This window comes from Macaca fascicularis, chromosome 4 (assembly GCF_037993035.2).
Source record: "Macaca fascicularis isolate 582-1 chromosome 4, T2T-MFA8v1.1".
NCBI lineage: Eukaryota > Metazoa > Chordata > Mammalia > Primates > Cercopithecidae > Macaca > Macaca fascicularis.
Genome location: NC_088378.1, coordinates 717,198 through 731,283, shown reverse-complemented (window position 1 = coordinate 731,283; position 14,086 = coordinate 717,198). Strand labels below are relative to the sequence as shown.

Here is a 14,086-nt window from a genome sequence, read left to right as displayed (position 1 = left end):
CCAGTGCCATCCCCCCCCTCCTCCCCTCTCCCCACAATAGGCCCCGGTACGTGATGTTCCACTTCCCATGTCCAAGTGATCTCAATGTTCAATTCCCACCTATGAGTGAGAATATGCGGTGTTTGGTTTTCTGTTCTTGCGATAGTTTGCTGAGAATGATGGTTTCCAGCTGCATCCATGTCCCTACAAAGGACATGAACTCATCCTTTTTTATGGCTGCATAGTATTCCATGGTGTATATGTGCCACATTTTCTTAATCCAGTCTGTCACTGATGGACATTTGGGTTGATTCCAAGTCTTTGCTATTGTGAATAGTGCCTCAATAAACATACGTGTGCATGTGTCTTTATAGCAGCATGATTTATAATCCTTTGGGTATATACCCAGTAATGGGATGGCTGGGTCATATAGTAATGGGATGGCTGGGTCATATGGTACTTCTAGTTCTAGATCCTTGAGGAATCGCCATACTGTTTTCCATAATGGTTGAACTAGTTTACAATCCCACCAACAGTGTAAAAGTGTTCCTATTTCTCCACATCCTCTCCAGCACCTGTTGTTTCCTGACTTTTTAATGATTGCCATTCTAACTGGTGTGAGATGGTATCTCATTGTGGTTTTGATTTGCATTTCTCTGATGGCCAGTGATGATGAGCATTTTTTCATGTGTCTGTTGGCTGTATGAATGTCTTCTTTTGAGAAATGTCTGTTCATATCCTTCGCCCACTTTTTGATGGGGTTGTTTGTTTTTTTCTTGTAAATTTGTTTGAGTTCTTTGTAGGTTCTGGATATTAGCCCTTTGTCAGATGAGTAGATTGCAAAAATGTTCTCCCATTCTGTAGGTTGCCTGTTCACTCTGATGGTAGTTTCTTTTGCTGTGCAGAAGCTCTTTAGTTTAATTAGATCCCATTTGTCAATTTTGGCTTTTGCTGCCGTTGCTTTTGGTGTTTTAGACATGAAGTCCTTGCCCATGCCTATGTCCTGAATGGTATTACCTAGGTTTTCTTCTAGGGTTTTTATGGTATTAGGTCTAACATTTAAGTCTCTAATCCATCTTGAATTAATTTTCATATAAGGAGTAAGGAAAGGATCCAGTTTCAGCTTTCTGCTTATGGCTAGCCAATTTTCCCAGCACCATTTATTAAATAGGGAATCCTTTCCCCATTTCTTGTTTTTGTCAGGTTTGTCAAAGATTAGATGGCTGTAGATGTGTGGTATTATTTCTGAGGACTCTGTTCTGTTCCATTGGTCTATATCTCTGTTTTGGTACCAGTACCATGCTGTTTTGGTTACTGTGGCCTTGTAGTGTAGTTTGAAGTCAGGTAGCATGATGCCTCCAGCTTTGTTCTTTTGACTTAGGATTGTCTTGGCAATGCGGGATCTTTTTTGGTTCCATATGAACTTTAAGGCGGTTTTTTCCAATTCTTGAAGAAAGTCATTGGTAGCTTGATGGGGATGGCATTGAATCTGTAAATTACTTTGGGCAGTATGGCCATTTTCACAATATTGATTCTTCCTATCCATGAGCATGGAATGTTCTTCCATTTGTTTGTGTCCTCTTTTATTTCACTGAGCAGTGGTTTGTAGTTCTCCTTGAAGAGGTCCTTTACATCCCTTGTAAGTTGGATTCCTAGGTATTTTATTCTCTTTGAAGCTATTGTGAATGGGAGTTCATTCATGATTTGGCTCTCTGTTTGTCTGTTACTGGTGTATAAGAATGCTTGTGATTTTTGCACATATTTAAATCATTTTTTAAAATTTCTTTTTCTTAGGTGCTCTCCACCCACATTCTTTCTTAACATGGATATTTGCACATTGACTCTAATGATGGAAAAAAGAGATCTTCCTCATGAAAACGTTTTTACATTAAATCACAATATTGGAGTTATTTTCAGACTCTTTCATTAAATTAAACTATGTAAACTTCACTAACCTAAATTTCATACTTTGTTAATGTAATGTATTTACGACCAAGTGGATAACTTTATTAGATAACCACATAAACAGGAAAAAACATTCACATTGAACTTGTCTTCATGGTTAATATTTAGTTCTTTCTCCCTCAACTTTTTGGCTTTCTACGTGAAGTTTACATTATTAATATGTGAAAATAAAATGCTGTTTTTGCTGTTTTATATATGATGATAATGAACTGTACTCTATGTTATGTGTTTGACTTAGTTTATGATCCCATTTGTATTTGAAAATGTGTATTTTACAGTTGTGGAGTAGAGTGTTCTGTAGAAGTCAGTAGTGCTAATAAGGTTATTCAAGTCTTTTACTGAGTTTCTGTCTACTTGTTCTTAGTTCCTGAGAGAAAACAGTTAAAAACTCCAGCTCTTACTGTGGATTTGTCTATTTATTCCTTCTGTTCTGTCAGTTTTTGCTGTAGGTATTTTGAAACTGTTGTTAGGTGCATATATATTGAGGACTGTTATGTTTCTTAATGAATCAACCCTTTTAATAGGAGAGTTCACTTTTAAAAACATGGTAATACTCCTTGTCCTAAAGTTGTCTTTGTTTTATTGTAATATAGTCACTCCAGTATTCTTACTATTAATGTTTGCATGATGTGTTTTTTTCTATCCTTTTACTTTTAAACTATTTCTTAACATTTAAAGTGCATCTGTTTTAAAGACGGCACGTCCAGTGTCACAGTCTCTTTCTTTTAATTGGAATGTTCACACTGAATGTAACTTCTGGCGTAATTAGGGCTCACTCTTCCATTTTACTCTTTGTTCTTTTTCCCCCCACCTTATTTTCTCATTTTCTTACTTCTTTTGGATTAGTTTAATAATTTTTAGTATTGTGTTGTTGTGCACTCATTTGGATTACTAGATTTACCATTTAAAAAAAAAAAGTGGTTGGCTGAACGTGGTAGCTCATGCCTGTAATCTCAGCACTTTGGGAGGCTGAGGTGGGCAGATCACCTGAGGTCAGGAGTTTGAGACCAGCCTGGCCAACATGGTGAAACCCTGTCTCTACTAAAAACATAAAAATTAGCTGGGCGTGTTGGCAGGCGCCTGTAATCCCAGCTACTCGGGAGGCTAAGGTAGGAGAATTGCTTGAGCCCAGGAGGCAGAGGTTGCAGTGAGCCAAGGTCATGCCATTGCACTCCAGCCTGGGGACAAGAGCGAGACTTAGTCTCAAAAGAAAAAAAAAAAAGTGGTTGATCTGGGGGTCTGTTAGATTGGTACAAAAGTAATTGCAGTTTTTGCAATTACTTTTAATATCTTTAACATCACCGTTTACTATCGAATAATATACCATGTTACTTGCAATATAAAAACCTTATAACTGTGTATTTGCATTTTCCCCAACATTTTTGCTATTGTTGTTTTATGTCTTATACATATATATATATATTTTAAATTTGAAATAATTACAGATTCACAGGAAGTTGCAAGAATAGTACATAGATTCCCATGTACCCTTCACTCAGATTCCTCCAAAGATGACATCTACTATAACTGTGGTGTAATATCAAAGCCAGAAATTTAACATCAGGTACAGTGCTAACCAAACTGCAGACCTTATTCACTTGTGCCGTTTTTTACATGCATGCAGTTATGTGTGTGGGTGTGTAGGTCCGTGCAAAGATCCTGCAACCACCACCACAGCCAAGATACGGACTGGTTTGTTAGCACTCCCTCCATGTGCCCCTATGTCCTGGCAATCTTTCTTCCCCCCATTCCTGTCCTCTGGCAACTGTTAGTCTGTTTTTCATCTCTATGTTCTTGTTCATTTGAGAATGTTATATAAATAGCAGCATACAGTATGTAACCAATATGTAACGTTTGGAGATTATGCGTATGTTTTAAACCCTATAATACATGATTTTAACACTTTTAAATTGGGGTTGGCACACTTTTTCTGTGAAGGGTCAGATAATAATAAATATTATAGGTTTTGAGGGCTCCCTCCACAGTCCCTGTCACAACTACCCAATCCTGCTATTGTAGTGCAAGAACAACCAGAGACAACATGTGCAGGAATGAGTGTGGCTGTGTGCCAGGAAGCCTTTATTCAATGTTCCCATGTGACAGAACTTGAATTTTATTTTATTGATTGATTTATTTTTCAGAGACAGTCTCTCACTCTGTTGCCCAGGCTGGAGTGCAGTGGCACCATCACAGTTCACTGCAGCCTTCAGCTCCAAGGCTGAAGGGGTCCTCTTGCCTCAGCCTCTTGAGTAACTGAGATGACAGTCATGCGCCACCACACCCAGCTAATTAAAAAAAATTTTTTTTTGAAGAGATAGGATCTCGCTGTGTTACCTAGGCTGGTCTCAAACTCCTGACCTCAAGCGCTCCTCCCACCTCAGCATCCCAAAGTGTTGGGATTACAGATGCAAGTTACCGCACCAGGCCAAAACTTGAATTTTAGAGAGTATAATTCTCAGGAGTCACAAAATATTCTTAAAAACATTTTTTTCCAACCATTAAAAAAATATGAAAAACATTATTAGTTTTCAGACTGTATAAAAGCAGGCAGATTTGATCCATGAGCTGGTAGTTTGCCAATACCCACTTTAAATTATAGACTTTATACACACTGCACACACAGGCTGCTCTCGTGAGTCCATGAGTGAGTGGGGAGTGAGTGGGAAGCCAGGACATGACCATACACGGCTGTAGGCTTTATACACACTGCACACGCAGACTGCTTTGGTGAGGCTGGTGAGCGAGTGGAGAGTGAATGGGAAAGCCAGGACATGATCGTACACTGCTGTAGACTTTATACACACTGCACACACGGGCTGCTCTCGTGAGTCCATGAGCGAGTGGGGAGTGTGTGGGAAGCCAGGACATGACCATACACGGCTGTAGGCTTTATACACACTGCACACACGGGCTGCTCTGATGAGTCCGCTGGGTGAGCGAATGGAGAGTGAATGGGAAGGCCAGGACATGATCGTACACTGCTGTAGGCTTTATACACACTGCACACGCGGCTGCTCCAGTGACTCCAGTGAGTGAGTGGAGAGTGAATGGGAAGCCAGGACACGACCATACACTGCTGTAGGCTTTATACATACTGCACACTTAGGGCTATCATACATTCATAAAAAATATTTCTTTCCTCAACAATAAATTAACCTTACTCTAACTTTTTTACTTTATAAACTTAAATTTATTTAACTTTTTGACTCTTTTGTAATTAACACCTAACTTAAAATACAAATACATTATACAGCTGAACAAAAAATTCTTTACGTCATTGTATAAGCCTTTTTCTATTGGAAAATTTTTTAACTCTACCTCCTGAATTCATACTTTAGAAATTTTTAATTTTTTTAAACTTCTTTGTTAAAAACTCAGACACAAGCACACAAATTTAGTCTAGGACTCCACGGGGTCAGGATCATCAAGGCGTCACCAGGAATGTGTATGCAGTCCGTCACTAACCGGATTATTGTTATGCCCTGCGGAACTGTATTTCATCTTTGTTTGGGGGGGTACAGTTTTGCTGCATATAGAATTTTAGGTAGTTCTGTATTTTCTCCTGGCTTGTGTACTTTCTTATGAGACAACAAGGCTCATCTTTATCATTGTTCCCCATGTGTATCATGGCTTTTTTTCCTCTGGCTGTCTTTACAATTCCTCTCCTGTTTGCTGGATTTTAAGTAAGGTTCACTCTGCTCCCTTCATGGGATTCTTGAGCTTCCTAAATCTATGGGTTGATATTTCCTATCAAATTTGGAAGAGATGAGCATTTTTAAAATAAGATTTTGTCTTTCTCAGTCTCTTTTGCCTCTTCCTCTGGGCCATTTATTGACTTCCTCCCACAGGGTCCACATAGTTTTGCTTATTTTCACGTCTGGCGTTTTTTGATTGGATGCTAGAACATTTTGGATACTAAGAAGAGTGTTGAGTTTTGTTCTGTCAGGCAGTTGCTCTGCCTGCTCCTTCCGAGACTTACGTTTAAACTTTATTAGGCTGTGTCCGTTGTGGCTTTCACTTTACCGCTAGCACAGGCCTACTCCTAAGACAGGGCCTCCCGGGCTGTCACCAGAGTGCCCGAGGTGTAGGACGAGGCCTCTTCATGTTTGCTGGTGGTGGACACTCCGCTGTCTTCAAGCCCCGTGCAAGCTCCATTGGTTGGTCAGCCCCAGGACCTTGCCTGGCTTCTCTGAGTCTTACCCTAAACCTGACAGCTCTCTCTTCAGCCGGAGGCTAAAGAGCACTTGGGTCTGCACGCTGCCCTGCTCTCTGGTGCTCTGTCCTGCAGATCGTGGCCTCAGTAGTCTTGATCTCCAGTCTCTGTGTCCTCATGTGAGGACTACCTCCCTCACTAGGATACAATCTGGACAGTGCCTGTGGGCAGAAAATTGGCGTGATAGAGGGTTGTTTCCCTTCTGCCTGGGATAACAATCTGGCCCCGCCCATCGTCCATCACATGAATGCAGTCACTAGAACCCTTTCTTCAGTTCTGGTGTTGACGGCAGGAAGGCAGGTCGGTGGCTCTGCCCATTCGCAAGCGCCCACCACCACGGTCCCCTGCTCAGTAACTCTCCATCACAGCCACCGCCACGGTCCCCTGCTCAGTAACTCTCCATCACAGCCACCACCACGGTCCCCTGCCCAGTGGCTCCATCACAGCCACCGCCACGGTCCCCTGCTCAGCAACTCTCCTTCATCACAGCCACCGCCACGGTCCTGTGGCATCACAGGTGCTGATAATGCCGAGTGCAAAGTCCAGTGCTGGAGTGATTCATGTTCCTTTTTTGCTGACTTTTTTTTTCTTAGAAGGTTTTGAGATGTTCTCTTTATCCTGTGTTTAGCAAATCTCTGTTGTCTCAGTTCTCTCCTAGAACTGCTGTGAAATGCAGGTGGGGCTCCCTGGATTGATACTCTCTTTCTTCATCTTTGATTCCTGTTTTTGTCTTTTTCTTCTACTTTAAGGGAACATCTCTCCACTTCATTTCTCAGCTCTTTTATAGAAAAGTGCCCCCTCTTCTTCTCTTCATCGAGGCCTGCTTCCCCCAGCCCTGGATCCAGCCCACCGCCTCTCTCTGCCCCGCATCGAAGCCCTCTGCCCAACTTGACCAGCTGTCTGACTGATGATCATGTTTGTGCTGGAATGTCTGGCATCTAGGGACACCACCTCTTCTTCCCTTCCCCTGTAAGCACCTGCTCTCTGCTGACCTCCTCCCTTTAGAGTTCCTCAGCTACACCCACTGTCTTCTTTACCTGGTCTTGCTTTAAAGAACTGTATCCGTGTTGACTGTCAAATTCCAGTAGTTTTCTTTATGTGTTTTCTGGAACAGTGTGAGGGGGTTAGGGAGGAAGGACATCGTAGGAGTCATTAACATGGTAAACTCTCTCTCCCATATTATTGTTTACTTACCCAGATTATCTTGAGGATTTTGTCGGTTCCACAGAGTATGGTTCTTGATGGAGTGAACAGGTTACCTTCAGATTGGAGGATAAGAAATTAATTGTTGGATAACTAAGGTTACTTAGTCACCTTGGATTTGAGAACTCACCTATTTATGGACTTTGAATTGGCCACCTGGGCAGAGCTGGGTCTGTGACACTGTGAGCTTGGCGACGCGTGCTCTTGCACATCTACTGACCCAACTCTTTTTCTTCAGATGTTGCCAGCACCTGCCCGGCTGTCAAGGAGTGGTTTGTATATCCTGGGAACCCACTGAGGCACCCGGACCTCGTCAGGCCACTGCAGATGAGTGTTCCAGGTACAGACAGCCTTTCTTTAAATGAACCACAGATCTTTCCATTCTATGATAAAAGTCTAAGAATGGATCAGTTATGGAAAGCATCTTTTACCAGAACTGCACAAATACTAGTTTTTATTTAAACTCTTGGCTCATGATTAATGTATTCATCTAATAAAGTCCTAAAATAATGGAAGGAAGATGCTGTGGCAGGTTTACCCTGGACCATCTGCGGCGGTGCTCTGCCTCTTTCTCCACCACCCTGGTCCAGGTCCACAGCAGTGGGGAGAGAAAAGAGACAGAAGGATGGCCGTGGTCAGGGCATGTTGCTGCCACAGCCCCAGTGCCTGACATCTAGTTGTTGCTTGGTAGACGTCCATGAAGTTTAGCAGGATAGATTCTTGATATTCTGCTGGAATCAACAATCTTATCTTTTCCCCACCACTGAAAGTATATTTTGATGAGTTCTGGAACCAGAAAGAGAAGATAAAGGAGGGTTATTTTAACTGGAAAAAAGGTTATATTTTCATGAGTAGTATCTTAAAACTTAATGAGAGGTAAGGAAAAACAAGTTCACCTACAGATTAGCTGAAGTATATCCAAAGAACAGCCTTTCTTTCTGTGAGTTCGTAGTATCTGAAACAGGTCAGGAATGTACAAGTGTCGGGGTAGGGTTCTACATACAAACAGTTAAGGAAGAGGAGGCTAAGCTTCAGAGTTTATTTTTAGTGGCTCACATCATTGTTTCACAGAACAAATATTTTCCCACAGTTTTGCTATTCCATTTTCATATACATTCAATTCTCTGGTGTTGCTATTATTCTCCATCACATGAACCTGTAATTTACCAAGTATGGATCTGAGCACTATAAATGGTTTTTAAATACATGGAATTGTATTGAGAGAGAAGTTAAGAAAAGCTGTTGTAGGGAGTGTTCCTTATTCTGTTAATCAATCAATTGTAGACAGCTATTACTCTAGAAATTGGATTTGAACTTTTACACGGAGGGCCACGTCTCAGACACACTCATTTCCACAGCTGTTGCTCTAGAAATTGGATTTGAACTTTTACTCGGAGGGCTACGTCTCAGACACACTCATTTCCACAGCTGTTACTCTGGACGTAGGATTTGAACTTTTACACGGAGGGCCATGTCTCAGACACACTCATTTCCACAGCTGTTACTCTGGACATAGGATTTGAACTTTTACATGGAGGGCCACGTTTCAAACACACTCTTTTTCACAGCTATTACTCTAGAAATTGGATTTGAACTTTCACACAGAGGGCCACGTCTCAAACACACTCATTTCCACAGCTGTTGCTCTAGAAATTGGATTTGAATTTTTACACGGAGGGCCACGTCTCGGACACACTCATTTCCACAGCTGTTACGCTGGACATAGGATTTGGACTTTTACACGGAGGGCCACGTCTCAGACACACTCATTTCCACAGCTGTTACTCTGGACGTAGGATTTGAGCTTTTACACGGAGGGCCACGTCTCAGACACACTCATTTCCACAGCTGTTACTCTGGACGTAGGATTTGAACTTTTACACGGAGGGCCACGTCTCAGACACACTCTTTTTCACAGCTATTACTCTAGAAATTGGATTTGAACTTTTACACGGAGGGCCACATCTCCGACACACTCATTTCCACAGCTGTTACTCTGGACATAGGATTTGAACTTTTACACGGAGGGCCACGTCTCAAACACACTGGTTTCCACAACTATTACTGAATTTTTATTCCAGGTTATTTCAATGGATGACTCTTTATTTACACTTGCATTAGCGATAATTAAAAATAGACTATTTTAAATTTAAAATGCTTTTCAGTATCTATGAGGAATATTGCCAAATGATTTTAAACGAAAATGGAAAACAGAGCAACCAATTTCCTGTCACAAGTATTCACAGAATACAAGATACGATTAAAAACAGTGAGATCAGCCGGGCGGGGTGGGGGTCACGCCTGTAATCCCAGCACTTTGGGAGGCCATGGCAGGTGGGTCACCTGAGGTCAGGAGTTTGAGACCAGCCTGGCCAATATGGTGAAACCCCGTCTCTACTAAAAATACAAAAATTAGCCGGGTGTGGTGGCAGGCACCTGTAATCTCAGCTACTCAGTAGGCTGAGGCAGGAGAATTGCTGGAACCCTGGAGGCGGAGGTTGCAGTGAGCTGAGATCATGCCATTGCACTCCGGCCCGGGCGACAACAGCAAGACTCCATCTCAAAAAAAAAAGTGAGATCCTGCCGATGGGCCCTCCTCTTCCACCTGTCAGGAAAACCTGCAAAAGGTTCTTGTCGCACCATTAGAGCCGGTTTTTCCCAAATGACACCCATACCTGATTTTCGTTGTTCTTCTAAGACAGTTTTAATTAGGGTAATCTCATGAGTGCTACATTTTCAGTGACTTTTTCAATATAGTGGCCCATGTTCTTTTTCTTTTTTAAAGGCTTTTTCCTCTGACAGCACGTGTGATTTAATGTTGGCTTTCCTGAATTGTAGAAATAAAAGGAAATCACAAGTATTTTTCAACAAAGTGGAAGTGCAGGAAAAAACTATAGAAATTAGTTAAAAATTAGGAAGGGGAAATAATCAAAATTAACCAGCCAGGGAGCAGAAAAAGAAATCTCATTCCTGGGTGCTATGGTTTGAATGTTTGTAACCCCCCCCACCGCCCCCTGCCAAATTCCTGTGTTGAAAACTTAATCACTAATGTGATGGTATTTGGAGTTGGGCCTTTGGGAGGGAATGAGGTGATTAGATGCGATTCCTGCCCTTATAAAAGAGGCCCCTTGTTCGGTCTGAAGGTGCCGTGTGCTGTCTGTGAACCAGGAAGCAGGGCCTCACCAGAAACCAACCATGCTGGCACCTTGATCTTGGACTTCCAGCCTCCAGAAATTTTCTGCTGTTACAAGCTACTTCATTTATGGTGTTTTCCGTAGCATCTCAGATGGACCAAGACACTGGTTTGTTTTATTCAGGGAGCTTATTTACATGTGTGTATTTCTGTGGGCCTCATCTTTTTTTTTTTTTTTTTTTTTTTTTGAGACAGAGTCTCGCTCTGTTGCCCAGACTGGAGTGCAGTGGCACAATCTCAGCTCACTGCAACCTCCGCGTCCTGAGTAGCTGGGACTACAGGCACATGCCACCACACCCTAATTTTTGTATTTTTAGTAGAGACTGGCGTTTCGCCTTGTTGGCCAGGCTGGTGTCAAATTCCTGGCCTCAAGTGATCCATCCGCTTCTGCCTCCCAAAATGTTGGGGTTACAGGTGTGAGCCACTGCCCAGCGTATGAGCCCCATCTTTATATGTGTGCGTGTGGGAGCGTGTCTACAGGACATATATATACTACACTTCCTCTATATGTGTGGGTGTGGGAGCATGTCTACAGGATGTATATACTACACTTCCTTTATATGTGTGCGTGTGGGAGCATGTCTACAGGACGTATATACTACACTTCCTTTATATGTGTGCATGTGGGAGCATGTCTACAGGACATATATACTGCACTTCCTTTCCATGTGTGTGTGTGGGAGCATGTCTACAGGATGTATATACTGTACTTCCTTTATATGTGTGCATGTGGAAGCATGTCTACAGGACATATATACTGCACTTCCTTTCCATGTGTGCGTGTGGGAGCATGTCTACAGGATGTATGTACTGCACTTCCTTTATATGTGTGCATGTGGGAGCATGTCTACAGGACATATATACTGCACTTCCTTTCCATGTGTGCGTGTGGGAGCATGTCTACAGGACGTATATACTACACTTCTTCCCATGTGTGCGTGTGGGAGCATGTCTACAGGATACTACATTTCATTTCCTTTACAATATATCATGGAAGATGATGTTTCTGATAACGCAGTTTAGCTTCCATTTCTCAAACCCAGCTCGTGAAGGTCCTTGATCTGTGCATGTGTGTCTACCCTTTCCCAGCACACTGCTCTCACTCCTCTTACTCACTTTCCTGACATTCTCCATTCTTTGGGTGGGAGTCTTGGCCCACACCAAAGGCAAGCATTTGAAATTGCCTTTTCAGTCTCCAGAATTGTAGATTTGTCAATTCTTCATTTTCAAAGTGCTGATAGCTTTTTTTCTCTTGTAAGTGTCATTGTTTAAGTTACTTTAAGCATATCCTTATTTTAGAAACCTAGGAAAACTAATGCACACATCTAATTGGTAATTTGTCTATCTTGAAGGACCTTTTTAAAGTGGTGTTCAACAATCAGAAAGCTTAGTATTTCTTGGTTATACACATTTGATTTACCAGAATTGCAGAATATCTTAGAAGACTATTTTACAAAATGAAATGAGGGTAAGTCATGCATTTCATGAAAAAAAGACCACGTATTTGATTCAGTCTGTCATTTGCTATCAAACAGTTGCAGTGGCTTTCTTGTTCACCTCCTCTTACATACATTGTTGAAGGTTTTCATCTGACCCTTGTTGCATACAGGTCAGTCAAGAAAGTCTCAACAAGTCTTGGAGGCTTCTGTGAGTGGTAAAAGGAAGCTGGGGGGTGTGTGTGTGCGTGCACATGCACTTAAGAAAGCTGGGTGTGTGCGTGTGTGTGTGTGTGCACATGCACTTAAGGAAGCTGGTGTGTGGGTGTACCTGTGCCTGGCCTTGGTGGAGGCTCTGCTTATGTGGCTGCCAGTGTCTGAAACCACCCCGACCATCGCAGATCAACATAAATCGGTTAAAATCTTGAAAGTGGTTTTTCACCAACTTGTAAAAAATAGTGTGAAGCTTTGTCAAATGTGTTAACAAATTCACATTAGAGTCACAAGGGTTAAATTTTGCATTTACTACTTTTTATAGCCACTTTCATTGTTGAATGCACCAGATGGGAGTGGTGTAATGATGTCATTTTTGCAAGCGCGAAATTAGAATACTTATCCATATAAGTATAGAGTTTGATGGATTGAGATGTAAATGTATTCTGTTTATATATGAATGAATTTTTTTGCTTATTATAAATAGGCTTTTGAAGTTGCTCATCTAAAGATTCACTTTGCATGTGCGTAGTCAGGGTTTTTTTGAGTATTTTTGTTTTTTTTTTTAATTTGAGTTCTGGGATACATGTGCAGAACTTGTAGGATTGTTACAGAGGTATACATGTGCCATAGTGGCTTGCTGCACCTATCAGCCCATCATCTAGGTTTTAAGCCCCATATGCATTAGGTATTTGTCCTAATGCTCTCCCTCCCCTTGCCCCCGACCCCCCAACAGGACCTGGTGTGTGTTGTTCCCCTCCCTGTGTCCATGTGCTCTCATTGTTCAGCTTCCACTTACGAGTGAGAACATGCGGTGTTTGGTTTTCTGTTCTTGTGCGAGTTAGCTGAGAATTAGGGTTTCCAGCTTCATCCATGTCCCTGCAAAGGACATGAACTCATTCTTTTTTATGGCTGCATAGTATTCTGTGGTGTGTATGTGCCACATTTTGTTTATCCAGTCTATCATTGATGGGCATTTGTTTTGGTTCCAAGTCTTTGTTATTGTGAATAGTGCCGCAGTAAACATATATGTGCATGTGTCTTTATGGTAGAAAGATTTATACCTTTGAGTATATACCTAGTAATGGGATTGCTGGGTCAAATGGTATTTCTGTGTCTAGACTCTTGAGGAATTGCTGCACTGTATTCCACAGTCCTGAGGCTGCACACGTTGCCTGAGTTGATTATTCTCCTGAAAGTATGTTTCTAAGAAGCAATTACTGACACTTGTGGTTGTCTCGGACTCATCTCTGAAGTACTACTGCCATAGGGTTGTTTTGTGTTGGCTAATTATCTTTAGCGTTTTCTTTCTCTTTAGAGAAAAAAAGCTTATCAGGTGGAGGGAATACTTCAGCCATTTTGGAATTCAAGTGAGTTTTGTTGAGTTGTTTCACTTCTGATGGCGGGAAATATACCCCTGAGGGTAATCACTGCCATCGTGGGAAACGTAAGAAAGAGAAGAATTTCCTTTTTTAGGTCATTTGACTCTGAAGCCATTTGGTTAGTAGGTTCTGTTTCCTTAGTAAACAAAAGGGACATTTAGATCCCAGCCAGCTTTGAGCTTTTGGCATATATTTTATTGTCAAGTGGCTCTCACAGAAAATCACAGCTGTGGATAGCAAGGGAGGCCATCTCGCCAGTCACAGATGAACAAGTCTGACCTTATGAACGGCACCTTTCTGTTTGTCAGTGTGGAAGCAGAGCTGCACCTGCATCTGCAACTCTGCGTAAGTCGTCGTCATTTGTCGTGGCTTAAGTAAATGAGTAAGGGCTTTTTTCTTTTGATTTTAATAATTTAAACGTATATATAAAATATAGAAGTGAAACACTAAAAATTACATTTTAGGAATTTCTGTTTGTTTAATAGTTTTAGGAAAGTGCTTT

General features: G+C 41.7%; 1 protein-coding gene across 48 annotated transcripts in view; it reads left to right on the top strand.

The window, feature by feature from the left end:
* Window positions 1-14,086, top strand: part of FAM120B (family with sequence similarity 120 member B) — an 83,118-nt gene that overhangs the window by 17,630 nt on the left and 51,402 nt on the right. For 43 of the 48 annotated variants that reach the window (XR_012433246.1, XR_012433247.1, XR_012433245.1 and 40 more), the window contains one exon: window positions 7,599-7,700. The exons of the other annotated variants lie outside the window; for them this stretch is intronic. Coding sequence is in view for 37 of the 43 variants with exons in the window: in XM_074036699.1 (XP_073892800.1) it covers window positions 7,599-7,700 (102 nt within the window). In the remaining 6 variants the exon portion in view is untranslated. The remainder of the gene's footprint in view (window positions 1-7,598; window positions 7,701-14,086) is intronic. 48 annotated transcript variants of the gene reach the window in all.